Source organism: Muscardinus avellanarius, assembly GCF_963383645.1.
Source record: "Muscardinus avellanarius genome assembly, chromosome: 18".
NCBI lineage: Eukaryota > Metazoa > Chordata > Mammalia > Rodentia > Gliridae > Muscardinus > Muscardinus avellanarius.
In genome coordinates this window covers 31,029,305-31,044,372 of record NC_137804.1, presented here as the reverse complement: position 1 = coordinate 31,044,372, position 15,068 = coordinate 31,029,305, and the positions used below count along the sequence as shown (strand labels likewise).

Sequence of the window (15,068 nt, the reverse complement as noted above, 5' to 3'; positions counted from 1 at the left end):
AGAGGAGTAGCACAGGGACAAGGCACAGAGACAGGAAGCAAAAAGTCCTGGCTAACAGGATACCTGTGAGAAGCATTTCCAAAAGGGAAAGATTCTTTACTCTGGTGGGTAAAGGTGGTGGGGACAGCTGGATAAAACCACTGGAAGCTTTGTGCAGAGAACAAAAACTGGAGTAGTGTCCAGAATAATTGTGCAGTGCTGGGTGGGAACGATGACAGAGAGCATGAAGCTCAGAAAGCTTCACTTACCACGCTCAGTACCACATGCAAGTGTTTCCTAACACAAATTTCTTGACCAAATATGCCAAAAACTACAGTTCTGTCTACATAAATCAAAGCTTTTAGAGAAGGGGCATGGTGGGGGGGGGGAGAGCTTAAATAGATATTTTTAGTTCAAGTTTCTGGGACCTGCCCCAGTTTGAGCAAGTTAGGCACAGTGAAGCAATTCCCATATCCAGTAACAATTCAAGTCTCCCACTCATGACCTTTAACTTCCCTGAGCTTTCATTACCAAGACCAAGTAAATATAAAGCAGTTATCAGCTCACTATAAACTATAAATTTCTACCTGCCACCAAATCTACCGAGCCCTCCTGAAGGGCTGAGGCCACACCACAAGTCACCAGCACACACCTACCACCTAACTTGGACAGAATGGTGCAGGTGTGCGGCTAGGCAAGGGCTCCTTGTCCCATCTCTGGCTCACTGGAGTTACCCTGCGGTTCAAACAGTTGACCTGCAAGGGGCACTCTAACCAAAGCACCCGCCAGGGACCATCCCTTTCCTCTAGGTCCAGACGATGTGCCTCTGCTGGCCAAGAGGTGGAGGCCATCTAAGCGATGGGAGGACAATCATCATTAACATCTTGATGTTCACTGAGCCAGACAAAAGACTACAGACATGGGTTGCTCCAAATGAACACTTACTAGTAACCAGATTCCAGCAACAACGCATCCATTTGGAAACTGCACACTGGGAAGGCAATCTTGTGACTTTCTTCTGGTTTTCTATCAAAAATTCAAATCAGTAGTGATATAAAAGCATAAACAGAAAAACCTGGTCAAAGAATGTGCTCCCTCCATATTGCAGAACTCCTATCTAGATTCTGGTTTCTGGAAACTTACGGCTGGTTCACTTGTTCAGAGGTTTCTTTACCACACCTCTCTTCCACTCGTTCCTCTGTGAAAATCCACTGAATGAAGGTCACTTAGGATGGATCCACATGGAACTAAAAGCCTAAATTTGACTGAGTCACACACATAAGCACAGTGGCGGCTGCTCATTCATTCAGGCTCGTGCATTTAGGGACCATCCAGAACTGAATCCAAGCTACAAATACCCAATGCTTTTGTCTTTCGGATTCCAATAAAAGTGCCAATATTTACCTAAAAGTTCCATGTGTTAGAACCTCTTGACTCTAGCAGAGATTCATGGGAAGGCGCAGTGAGAAGACCCTGGGCGGGACGGGACTCTGGCCAGCAACCAGCTGTGCTTCCCTGTCCTAGTGTATAAATGAGGCCTTGAGCTAGCAGGTCTCCAGAGTCCTGCACAGCTGACACTGGAGGACTCGCGGGCTCCACTGAAGTCCATTTCTACACAGGCTTATCAAGCTGAATCTGACAAAACTTCCTTACCACTTTGTGTCAATAGCTGAAAGTGGTTTTAACATATTTCTATGGTGCAGTTTGAGGTTTACCTCTTCCTCTTTACCCTTCAAAGACTGCTTCATCTCACTGATGCAGACCAAACATGGCTGCTGAGGTTTGAAATCAAATCACTGGCCTGGTGAAGACATGGCCTTTTGAGTAATCTAGTCCAGGGCACATTTGTGTTTTTCATTAACAATATTAACCAAATAGAAATATAATTGTTAGTTCTTCTACAGATCTACTTAAACTTTGAAATAAGAGATTGTTCAAAAATTACATGAGAAAATCATCCATCACCACTAAGTTAAAGATGAGTATCTGAGCGCTCCAGAGCCTCAAACTGCTACTCCAGGTGCTGATCCATAACACCCTCCTCCTGACGGTGGACTCCATGTGGAAGCAGCCCGGTCTTGTAGCATGTTTGTGCACCAGAAAGTCGATTTCGAAAGATCCAGCGTTAGTCATCACTATCACTACCAGACTCACTCAACTGCAAGTCATTTCCTATAAAAAGAAAACAATCAAACCAAAAGTACGGAATTTAAGACTAATTTCTTCATGGTTCTTTGGTTGACTGCCTCAGCTACCACACTGTAGTCAAACCTTGCTAATTCAACTTAACCTATTTTGTCCCATCACCCCATATGGGGAACACATATAAAAAAGTAAATAGGGTACATAATCATTACATAATAATAAGTTAGTATATATGAGCTCTAGTGTATGCTCTCCAACCTATTTGAATGTATCTGTGTCAATATGGTTGCAGTATTCATAAAATTTGAAACTTAAAATTTACTGGGTTAATTAGGGAAGAAAATCAATTTGGCTCATGGAAAAAAACTAGTAGAGTCAACATTTTTAAAGAAATGCTATTTTTGGTATCTGCAAAGCAGAGCAGTACTGCTTATTAGGACAGAGCAAGAGGATCAGGCCAAATAGCCTTTGTCCTTTATTTTTTTTTTTTGGGGGGGGGGTACTAGAGGTTGAACCCAGAGCAATGTCTCTGATCTCACTAAGTTGCTGAGGCTGGTCTTGAACCTGTAATCCTCCTGTCTCAGCCTCCCAAGTACTGAGATTACAGGTGTACATCACCACGCCCAGCTGCCAGACAGCATGTGTGTGTCGGGGGGGGGGGGGGATGAGGGGACTGAGCTTAGAGGCATTCTACCTCTGAGTTATACCCCCAGCCTAATTTTACTTACTTGAAAACAAGGTCTCCCTAGGTTGCTGGTAACTGCTAAGTTATGAGGCTGGCTTTGAACCTACAATCCTCCTGTTTCAGCCTCTGAAGTACTGGGATTATAGGCATGTGCCACCATACCTGGTCCTGCCAGATAGTTTTTAAATGTGTTAATGAAAATATAAATAACTGAAACTCATTTAGTAGAACTGTTCACATTAAGTTACTTTACAAAAGCTAAGAAAAAAGCCGGGTGTGGTGGCGCATGCTTGTAATCCCAGTACTTGGAGAGGCTGAAACAGGAGGACCGGTTCATGGCCAGCCTCAGCTACTTAGTGATCACAAGTTAGTAAGACTCTATTTCAAAATGAAGAATAAAAAAATAGAACTTGAGGTGTAGCTCAGAGGTCAAATGCCCCTGGTTTTAATCCCCAGTTCTAAAAAAAAAAAAAAAAAAAAAAACTAAGAAAATAGCAAGTGAGGCTTCTCAATATGAAAGCTGAATGCTGTTTACACCAGTACAATGCCAATCTAATGTCTCCTTTGGTACATCTCTGTCTGGGACATTCAGAGTATTTTATACCTCAAATCTGAACTACTGAGCTTTACAAAACCTTAGATTCTTACTTGGCATACAGAATTTAGAATTTAGGAGTAATTCAGCATTCCATGTTAATAGGAATGTATAGAACCCCAGCCAATTCCACTTGAATTAAAAAAAAAAAAAAAGTGAACTTGCCTAATCTCTAGGCCAGTTCTCAAAATCTATTCTGAGGACTTGGGGTTCTAGAGCCCTCTCATGGGAATCTGGCCTTGATGCCTTCCTATTCTAACTCCCAACCTGTGTGAGGCCAGATTTTCTTCATATACTTTAACTTATGCTGAAGGCAGAGCATATGCGGCAAAACGCTGAGGTATTTTGGGTTGATACAGGGGAGGGAGGCCTGGTACTGGCAACTAGTGGTCAGGGATGCACATACACATCCTTCAATGCATAGAACACCCCCACAACAAAATTTACCCAGCTCCAAACGTCCCCAGTGCTGAGGTGGAGTACCTTTGCCTGGTCCACAGCAGTAAGGTTAACTAGATTAGCTTCCCCACCATAGCTGCCAGACCTCTCAGACTTCCTCAAAGGAAGGTATAACAGAGGAGAGACCATCCATCAGAACTCCAGAGAGAGAAAGGCATAACTTGCTCTCTCCCCATCTCTAAAACTAAGACATTTTTGGTCTTGTTTTCCTCATAGTTTCAACTGCATTAAAAGCCACCCAAGCTGGGTATAGTAGCACACACATGTAATCCCAGCTACTTGGAAGGCTGAGACAGAATTCCAAGTTCAAGGCCAGTATGAGCAACTTGGTAAGACTTTGTCTCAAAATAAAAACGGCTGGGGATGTATCTCAGTGGTACAGTGCTTGCCTAGCATGCAAGAGATTCTGGGTTCAATCCTAGCACTGGGAAAAAAGAAAAAAAAGCTACCCAAACATTTCAAAAACCTTTCTTCTTTCTCTCTTGCCAAAAGCTAGTAGGTTTTAGAACAGAGATAGATGATTCTTTTTATAAAAGACTTGGAGGCAGAGGCAGTGTGGTGGTGGGTAGCCTCCCTTAAGCCTGGCATTTCCAAAATTCACAAAATCCAGTTTGTGCCAGCAGCAAAAGAAAAAGAGGAAGAACCGATTTTTAGTTTTGTGCCTCGCTTACTTTACTATTTGGCAACACACTTCTTCCTACACCAAAGTCTCTCTCTCTCAGGTCCTAAATGTCTTGGGTTATGGATTCTGTATGAATCAGGGCCCTATCGCATCCTCCCGAGGGAGTGCACACTTACTGAGAGTGTTCATGAGCTGGTTGCTTCCGCTTCCGCTTCCTTGTGGCCGGCTGGTCCCATTGGCGATGGCGGGCCTGCTGCTGTAGGGCTGCTGGAGTGGAGGCTGTTGGGGGGAGGCGGGGCCCTGATCCTCGCCAGCACTGCTGGAGCTGTCGTCATCACTTCCTGAGGAGCCCTCAGAGTCCGAGGAGCTGCTCCCACTGCTGCTGCTCATCTGCTCGATAATGTCAACTTCAGCCCTGAGCTCTGGAACAAAATAGTAGACCCGGTCAGCCCAACAGCCATTCTCGAGGCAGAGCATTAAAGCTTCTGTGAACAGCAAACTGGCAAAGCCAACTGCAATAAGGAATAATTTAAAAGAAGCTCCTGCTTCTCAATTCCTTAAAAACTCACAAATGAAATTACCTAAACCAAGAAATAAAACACCTTTCCAGGGAGGAAATGGAAATGTAAAATTCACCCAAAATAAAAAGCAGGCCAAATTAAGTCTACTATTTTTAGAAAGGCTGAATTATGAGATAAACCCTCAAACAAAAGAGAAATACTACGCTAAAGGGATGGGAAAGTATCTGACTAGAGCTGGAAGGTCTGAGTGCTTGTTTTGGATCTATGTCTAACCAGCACTGAGAAACGGGTGGAAATGAGTTTTCCAAGCCACTCTAGAAAAACAAAGACCAGACAAGCTTTGAGGCCCTTTCCGGCTCTCACGAAGACTTGGGAGAAAAAAACATGGTGAGGGAAGAAAAATGGTGGCATACCATTCCTCTTCTCAACTCTTAAATATTTGACCAAAGGTCACATCTGTCATGTTTTCATTTTCCACAGATGTAAAGTAGGAAAGGAAAAACATGTTTTACCTAACCATTTCAATATCACAAAATATATCAAGGATCCATCAAGAAAGATGACAGATTTTCCTTTCTGAACACACCAAATACTCTAAATGGCTATGGCTCCATAAGCATACCTGGCAACAAACCACTCATGGTTTAATTCCTATTCAACTCCAGTGGAAGTTTCCACAGTAGCATTCTAGAATCCATGGGGGCAGGAGGAAATATAACAGTTGCACAGCACAGTGACTTTATTTGCTAAAAGGCAGCATTTCATTTTTGTGTATATGTGTGGTGCTAGGGATTGAATCCTGGAGCATCCTATTTCTGAGAACTACACCCCAGCCCTGTCGTATTTTTTATTTTCAAACAGTCTCACTAAGTTGCTGAGGGCCTAAGTTCCTGAGGCTGGCCAGGAACCTGCAATCCTCCTGTCTCAGCCCTCCCAGTACTGGGATTACAGGCGTGCACCTCCACACCTGGCTAAAAGGCAGCATTTCTACAGGGTAGAAAAGGCAAACCTGCCAAGAAAAATTCTCTATTTTCCCCTCTCTTCTACTATTATAAATTTCATTTTGCCTATAAAACATAAATATGAAAAATAATACTCAGCGTCATAACTCCTAGAAGTCTAAGGGACCAAACCCACCACTCTCTGGTGAGGAAAGCTTGTCTAGGGTTTGCTATGCCAGGGGGCAAGGTCTCTTTAGGCCAAATGCATTCCCACTGGCCTCAGGGACTCTTGCCTGTTTACACACTTTGAGTCGGCACAAAACATTTACTTGGTAACGGTACTTTAAACAGCTTTCTAACCTAGGCACTGTATCAGTATAGAGCTCAGAAACATCGCACATTTGGTGTTCACCCGACTTTCTTTCTCTGAAGCTTAAAGGTGTGCCATGTGGAGCGTTAGATGGCAACTGTGCTCACTTAAATAGGAAGCCCTGAGAAGAATGCATGCCGAGGCCGCCATGCTCAAGTTGCTGCTCCTGGACTCCTCGTGTGAGGGGCGGGTAGAAACCCTACCCTCAGCAGTTTCTCACACAGTAAGCTCTGAGGAAAAAACGTCAATGGCAGTTAGTGTCCACACTGCCACGTCCATACCACGTCTTTGTGATGTCTGTAAGAACCCGGATGAGTTAATCCGTGTTACTGTCAAAGCTTTAGAAAATGTTCTCTACCTCTTTTGATGTCGTCCAGCTGAGGTTCAGGTGAGGGGTTATCCTTCAAGGGAGAGGTTTTGGGTCCACCTGGAGGTTTTGTCGGAGCTCTGAATGGCATGGGAGGTGGCGGCGGCGGCTGTGGTGGCTGTGGTGGACGAGTGGGCTGCTGTTCCATGCGGGCCTGGATTTTACTGCTCCCCTCAGCTCTGAAATGAGATGGACTCTACATCAGATGGGCAAAACAGTGGTTTCCAAATTGGTCCAGGTGACCAAGCACTTGAAAGTCTCTGCAGAACCCCATGCTCCTTCTAAACAAATGCAAAATACTGTTTGTCATTTTATCATGAGAACTACTCAATCTTATTACTGGAAAATACATCTATTTGACATATGCACTAAAGTTACAACGATGAATACAGGAGATTCTGAATAATCTGGCTCTTGAAATACCAGCCAGCTTACAAATTTTTCCATCATTGATTTATTGTTTGCTCATTATATCAGAATTTACTTCAAACTGAGAAAATTCTATTCATTAACATTTATTTTGCAAATGGATAAGGTGAGTTGCTTTTTAAACCTTAGCCTTTGCACAAATCACCTTGTAGTCTGCAGATTCTGACCTGTTTAACAAGCATTCCAGGCAGATGCTGATACCCCCAGATCACACCGAGCAGGAAAGGCAAAGCGCACCACTGCCAGACGATGAAGGAGGAAGAGCCGCACCTGTGTCCCGCGGGCAATGACACAAATACAGAGCAGCACAATGGTGCGGGAGCCCGCAGCACACTGCCCAGGTGGGACCAGCTCTGTAATCCTCAGTCTCCTCATCTGCTTTGGTTTTTATTTTATCTTATTTATTTTTACTTATTTAGTGTGTGGTGCTAGGAATTAAACCCAGGGACAGTCTACTTCTAAGCTACACCCCCAGCCCCATTTTATTTTGAAACAGGGTCTAAGTTGCAGAGGGCCTGTGACGTTGCTGAGGCTGGCCACAAACCCTCCCAAGTACTGGGATAGGGCTGAGCTCAGGGGCATTCTACCTCCAACCTACACCCTCAGGCTATTTTATTCTTTATTTTAAAACAGGATCTAAGTTTCAGAGGACCTTTTAAGTTGCTGAGGCTGGCCATGAACCTGCAATTCCCCTGTCTCTGCCTCCCAAGTACTCAGTATTACAGGAGTGTGTAACCGCACTCAACTAGAATGAATTTTGACTTTCAAATAAACTCTAAGTGGCTTCATATGAGACATAGAATGCTTGTTGAATTAACTATTAAAGTTTATTATTTAAAAAATACAGGCAATTTTATTTTGGTATTAGTCACTTCAAGTGTACCCTATTTTAAAAAGTAATGTTCTTATGCTAATAAATTATTCAATTATTCTTTCATAATTGTATATGTATAAATATAATTTTTACCCATTAGTCAGTACTATGTCAATAGTCACAAGGTTGATAAAACTGGATTAATTATAAACTATCTCACTTTGCTCCATGACTTTTATGTTTTAGATATTAAAATCAATCTTCTTCTCTCCTTCTCTCCGTTTCTTGTACTGGAAATCGAACCCAGGTGCATTCTACACCTCTGAACTACAACCCCAATCCCCTTTCTTTCTTTTTTTTAGAAACTGGTTCTCACTAGGTCGCTAAGCATGTCACTTAATTTCTGAGGCTGTCCTCAAACCTGTAATTCTCCTGTCTCACCACACCTGGATGCAGTATTTTTTTTTTGTGGTACTAAGGATTGAACCCAGGAGCATTCTACCTCTGAGCTTCACCCCCAGCCCTATTTTATTTTATCTTATTTTGAAACAGGGTCTCACTTAGTTGCAGAGGGCCTCACAGAATTGCTGAGCCTGGCCACGCCCCTGCAATCTTCCTGTTTCAGCCTCCCAGGTACTGGGATTACAAGTATATACCACCATCCCCACCGCATTATTTATTGCACGTGACAAAAAGATACATCTATCGATTAATGTGGGAAGACATAGGTGGAGTTAACATTATCAATATAATAATGAAGGAGTAGATATTTACATCTTTATAAAACCAGGATAATACAAAGGTTCAGAAACATCACATAAGTCTGTATCCGGTTTTCCACATACCTTGTTTTCTTGACCTGAATGTTGCTACTGAGCTTTTCCAGCACATATTCACCAGTGTCATGATTAATAATAAGCACACAGTCCTTCTGATAAGGTCGTTTGTTCCCCTTGAACACAGTCATTGGTGGCGTGGATCCCTATTTGCCACAAAAGTTTAGGATGATCAAAATAAACACCTAGTTTTGAATATCAAAACCAACTTTACAAATGACTCTACGTCATCAAATATTTCATCAGAGGTACTCAGAAAGAACAGAAAGAAGCCGGGTGTGGTGGCGCACACTTGTAATCCCAGCATTCAGGAGGCTGAGATGGGAGGATCATGGTTCACAGACAGTCTCAGCTACTTAGGCCCTCTGCAACTTAGTGAGACCCTGTTTCAAAAATAATTAAAAAAAAAAAAAAAAAAAACAGGGCAGGGGGTGTAGCTCACAGGTCAAATGCCCCTGGGTTCCATCCCTAGTATGGAGAAAAGAAAAGAAAAAAAAAGCAGAAATACCTGATTTCTGTTTTAATTCCTTCAGGCAAAAATAATGGAGAAATAATACAGCAAAAATCTGTGACTGGTTCTAAATAATCAAGAAAGGTTATTATAAAATTTTACATGTTTCTAAGGGACTGAGTTAATGTGACACAAAGAATAGTAAAGTGTAAACTGAGAAAAACAGAGCATTCTCCAAGGGCAGGTCGTTTTCTTCAATAAGTACTACCCAACTGCCTATGCCCTTCAACAGCTCCCCTGTTGCTCTCAGACCAAGCGGTCAAATCTTCCTTCCAGCCATCTGCCTTACACCACCAACCCCTGGGCTCTGGGCACTTCTGAATGGCAGCTCCTCCGGTCCTCAAGCTTTTTTTGTCTCAGGGCTTTAACAAGCTTCTGCCCACTCTGTCTTTTTCTTTTAGTGGTACTGAAGGTTGAACTCTATTGTGCTCTACCTTGAGCTACATCCCAAGCCCCTTTTATTTTTTTTTATTTTTTATTTTTTATTTTTTTGTGGTACTGGGGTTCCTGGAAGCCCTTCTACCTCCAGGCTACACTCCCAGACCTATTTTTGCATTTTTATTTGGAAACAGGGTCTCCTAAGCCAGCGCGCGGGACTAGCTTCGAACCTGCGCGATCCTCCTGTCTCTGCCTCCCAAGCGCGGGGATTACAAGCGTGCGCTACCACGCCCGGCCCAAGCCCCTTTTATTTTGAGAGAAGGTCTCACTAAGTTGCCCAGGCTGGTCTTAAACTCCTTGCGCTACTCCTGCCTCTGCCTCCCCAGTTGCTGGGATTATAGGCATGAGCCCTGGTACACAGTGCCTGCTACATCTTGGCCCTCCTCTTTTTTTTTGTAGAACTGGGGATGGAATCCAGGGGCATTCTACCACTGAGCTACACCCCCAGCCCTATTTGTTTTTTTAAACAGGGTCGCAATAAGTTGCTGAGAACCTCACTAAGTAGATGAAACTGGCCACAAACCTGTGATCCTCCTGCCTCAGCCTCCAAAGTACTGGGATTACAAGCCTGTGCTACCAGGCCCCGCTTGTCCCTCCTTTGAAAATATTCAACCTTCTGATAAACTCAAAGATCATCCCCTTAAGGAAGCTTTCCCTGATTTTCAGAATAGATGCTGTATTTGTTAAACTCCAGATCACATGTTCCACAAAGGCAAGAAATATGCTTGTTTTGTTTAAGGTTACATTCATTGTGACTAGTAATGGACCAGTACACAGCACTCAATTCCTATTTGTCAAATGTAGGATTTAATGCCTTCAGTCAAAAACTGCTTGGCTCTCTGACTATTCATACAGTAAAAATTTAGAATGTGAAGGGACCTTAGGGACCACTTATCTCACCCTTCATTTTACATTTGGGTGACTAAGGCCCAAAGGGAGATGATGTAACCTGCCACAGGCAACAAGTAATCAAAGGGCAGTTTGAATGGGCAAATAATTTTTCCCCAGCACAAAGGTTTCCAGGTTTCCTTTTTAAGAGACTTCATTATATTAGCAGCTATCAAAAACTTACTCTGTTCCAGGACAGCTAAGAAATGCAATGCCACATGTTCACTAAAGAGTACTTTGTGTGGCCCTTTGGGCTCTATGAGCAGAGTGCTGCCCTAAACAAGGCTTCACAAAAGCCTTTCTCTACAGAGTGCTCTATGTCGTTTTTTTTTGTTGTTGTTTGTTTTTGTTGTTTTTTGTTTAATTTTTAGTGTAGGGGATAGGCGAGACTGGGATTAAACCCAGGGCCTTGTGTATAAGGCAAATGCTCTACTACTGAGCTATATCTCCAATCCTCTATTAGACAGGATCTCAATAAATTGCCCTATTTGGCCTCAAACTTGTGGTTTTCCTGCCTCAGCCTCCAAGTAGCTGAGTACAGTTGTACGTTTCAATGCAGATTTTAACTGAGTTCTTCACCCCTAAATTGTCTGAATACTCTAGACCTCTGGTTCCTGCCTGAGACTACCAGCCTATACTTGATCCTTTACCAGACATAAAGATGCCAATCCTGCCTCTGCCTGCCTTTTGGCTACCCCATGCTCATAAGCTATTATGGGTATATATCAGCAGGGTATTTAGGGCTTTTCTCTACAGAGTTGCTTGGGAGAAAAGCCGTGCATGTCTAAGAGAGGGACTGAGTTTCCAGATGGAAACCTTGCCTACTCAGTGGCACATAGGAGAAAGGAAGCTTGGGGTGAATGACAATCATTTTAAATCAAGTCCCCAAGCAGCATAAATTCTATCACACCCATGCCCCGAGTCTTTTTTTATTTACATTGGCAAAGTTTTTACAGTAGTAAATTCAAATTTCAGATCATAAGAACATAACATACAAGGATTTACTGTGATCCTATATTAAAACCAACAACAATGGAACAAACTTACAGGGATATGTGGCAATGTAATTGTGACTTCATCTCCTTTGCCAACTTGAAGCTCTCCTTCACAGGAAGTGTCTATAGATGCTGGTTTAAAATCATCTAAGAGAAGAAAAGAGCATTTCCTACAAGGTTATTTAGAATAATGGATTCCTAGGCATTTCTATTTAAGAATTCAACTTTTTACCACTCCCCCCACCCCAGTACTGGGGATTGAACCTGGAGTCTTACACATAGCAGGCAAGTACTCCACCATCCCTAGCCCTTTCTTGATTTTTTTTTTTTTTTTTTTTTTGTGGTGCTGGGGATGGAACCCAAGGGGCTTTTTCCCTTAGGGCTACACTCTCAGACCTATTTTCTATTTTATTTGGAAACAGGGTCTCACTAAGTTGCTGAGAGCCTCACTAAGTAGCTGAGGCTGGCTTCGAACCTATGCGATCCTCCTGTCTCAGCCTCCCAAGAGCTGGGATTACAAGCGTGCGCCACCACGCCCAGCTCCTTTCTTAATTTTTAAAATTCCAGACAAGGTCTCGCTAAGTTGCCTAGGGTAGTCTCAAACTTGTGATCCTCCTGCCTCAGCCCTCAAGTTGCTGGAATTACAGGCATGTGCCACCACATCCAGCTAAGAATTAAAAATTTTATTACTCACATAAAGAGAACATAAAAATGATTTGAAATTCTTTTAAAAACTATTTTATTATGGAAAACTTCACATATGCAAAAGTAGAGGGAATAATACAACAAATCTCCAAGTACCTTCATCCATATTTAATAATTACCAATTCAGAGATATCTGGTACTTTTCCTCCAACTCCCCTTGGATTATTTGGGTGGGCAATCAGAATTTATATATTGTTTTAAAGCAAAGATATTCCCTTCCCCAAAAGATAGATTAATGCCTCATAATCCCTAATAGGGTGTTTTTATTAAGAGTAGCCAGATATGGTGGTCCATGCCTATAACCTCAGTTCTTAGGTAGGTGAGACAGGAGGATCACAGGTTCAAGACCAGCCTCAGCAATTTGCAAGGGCCCTCATCAACTGAGTGAGAACTTGCTTCCAAATCTAAAATTAGAGCTGGGGTTGTAGCACCAAAGTAGAACACTGTTGAGTTCAATCCTCAACACACACCCCCACTCCAACCCCTACACACACACACACACACACACACACACACACACACACACGCACACACACAGGCAACATAGCATATGAAAAATATTCTTGACTATAACACCCTACATGAAATATGAAAGGCCAGAGCATCCTAACGCTGATTTTGTTCTGCATAAAAAAGAATTTGCCACACTCAAGTTTCATAGCTTTGACAAAGATACTTCTGCAGATGTTCAAAACTGGACTATCTCCAAAGGTTATCCTGCTTGTGTTTATGAGCTGCAGTTAAAGCACAACACTAACAGCCATCTTCACATTAACACACACTTGCAACTCAAACTGCGGGCCAGATGCATGCATGAACTGTCTCATTATCATGCCACACAGCCCTTCATTGGAAGAATACATCAACTTAGTAAACTCAGAAAATGATTGTCTTGTCACATTCCAATATCCTCTCTTTGAAAAAGGTGGATCTGCTGTCAGTTTGGAAGCATAGAAATGGCACGGCAAGAGGCCACACAAAGATGGAACCTCATTATCTAACACACCCTCTTCCTATGTATTGAGTCACATCTATGAGTTCCTATGACAAAAACAAGTGTTAGCGCTAAAGGAAATTAGAAGCCTGTGAATCACAGAGGGATGCTTAGTCAGCCAATTCCTAACAGCCAAATCTACCCAGGACATAAAGTAGAAGCGCCCCCTCTCAATGGAGTCTATAATCATATAGAAAAAGTTTACCATAATAACTATTTTAACATTCCTCATCTGCTCTCTTCTATTCCCAAACATAAATAAAGCTTTAACCTATGCCAGGCTCAGAAATTCTAATTTTATTCTTCACCCACGAGGGGCCTAGTCCAGAAGCAAGGATATTATAGGTGATCTCAAAAGACAAAATCAAATGAGGTACGGAAGCCGGGAAGAAAGGCTCTGGTGAGGCGCAAAAATGATCCAGATCCCTTGACTGTAGAGGGGACAAAGCACATTGTCAGGGTGGCCAGAACCAGGGAGAAGATAAAAGAAATTGGGGGAAAAAGAATTAGGAAGGAAGAGATGAGACTCACAGAAACTGGGAAGCGTCTTTAAATGTTGACAGCCTGCCTGGTGATGTGGCTCAGTGTGGCTAGAACACTTACTTGCACAAGGCCCTGGGCTTAATCTCCAGAACCAAATAAATAAATAAATAAATAGAATAATTAGGGGGGCCTCCAGGGAGGACTAAAGTCCAATAAAGAGGAGGGAAGTGTGGCTCAGGGTGGGGTCTGGAAATGAAATTTTAAAAAGGGGCCAAAGACCCTCGGAATTAATATGTGAGTAAAGAATAGTTGAGCCTGGCGTGGGGGCGCACGCCTGTAATCCCAGAAGTTGGGAGGCTCAGACAGGAGGATGGCAGGCTCAAGGACAGCCTCAGCAAGTAGCTAGACTCAGCAGCCTAGCGAGACGGTTTCAAAATAAAAACCAAAAAGGGCTGGGAGTGTAGCTTGGAGATAGAATGTCCCCGGGTTCGATCCCCAGTACCACACACCGCAGAGAGAAAGGCTGGGAGTGGCGAAAGGTGGTGGAGGATCTGGGGTGGGAAAAGAACTGACGTTGTCGGAGGTTCCCCGGACTGTGGAGGGCGGAAGGACGAGAGGGGGGACGCGAGGCTGCATGTGGCGGCTGGAGCGGCCAAAGGGAAGCGAAGGGAGCGTGACTTACAGCGAATGGTGTGGAAAGAGGCCCGCGGCCGCTTCTCGAAGCTCTCTCCCAGCCGCAGGCAATGTTCCTCGCGGTCCAGCAGCGGGTTCGCGGTTCCGTTCATGGCCCCGCACGGGCCTCGCGCCCGGATCAGCTCTGCCCTGGCGCGGCCGCCGCCCGAGCTTCCGGCGCCGGCGTCCGGGAGGACGGTGTTCCCGGGACACCGCTCCGGAGCGCGCGGAGAGCCAAGCCGGCGCGCGCCGTGGGCCGGAAGCAGGTCTCTGCGGCGGGGAGGGGGGAGACTCTGAGGAAGCCAGGCCGAGGGACTTCCGGCCCCGGGGAGGGACTTCCGGAGCCCCGGCGGAAGTAGTGGGGGCGGAGCCATGGCAAGAGGAAACCCGGGGGAGAATCCCGGCTTGAAGTCCTGCGTGCTGGCCTGTCTTGGCTCAGGGCTTCTCAACCGCGGCTTTCAAGTTCTGCCTCCGAAGGATGGGCTTGGCTGAGAGGTGAGTGCGCCCTGCCCCACTCCTGCAAGTGAACCTAGGGACGGACGACGGTGAGCCCAGTGGAGGACGAGCTTCCGAGCTAGGAAGGGCCCAGGCGGTCTAGCTTATCCCGATTGTCGCGGGA

At 44.2% G+C, this 15,068-nt stretch overlaps 1 protein-coding gene across 1 annotated transcript; it reads right to left on the bottom strand.

The window, feature by feature from the left end:
• Window positions 1-2,104: 2,104 nt before the first annotated feature.
• EAF1 (ELL associated factor 1) lies at window positions 2,105-14,562 on the bottom strand (the record flags this gene model as incomplete). Its single annotated transcript, XM_080715734.1, has 6 exons — window positions 2,105-2,151; window positions 4,662-4,907; window positions 6,676-6,863; window positions 8,773-8,909; window positions 11,648-11,742; window positions 14,460-14,562. 6 exons carry the CDS (start codon window positions 14,560-14,562, stop codon window positions 2,105-2,107), a joined length of 816 nt encoding a protein of 271 aa, XP_080571860.1.
• Window positions 14,563-15,068: the final 506 nt, after the last annotated feature.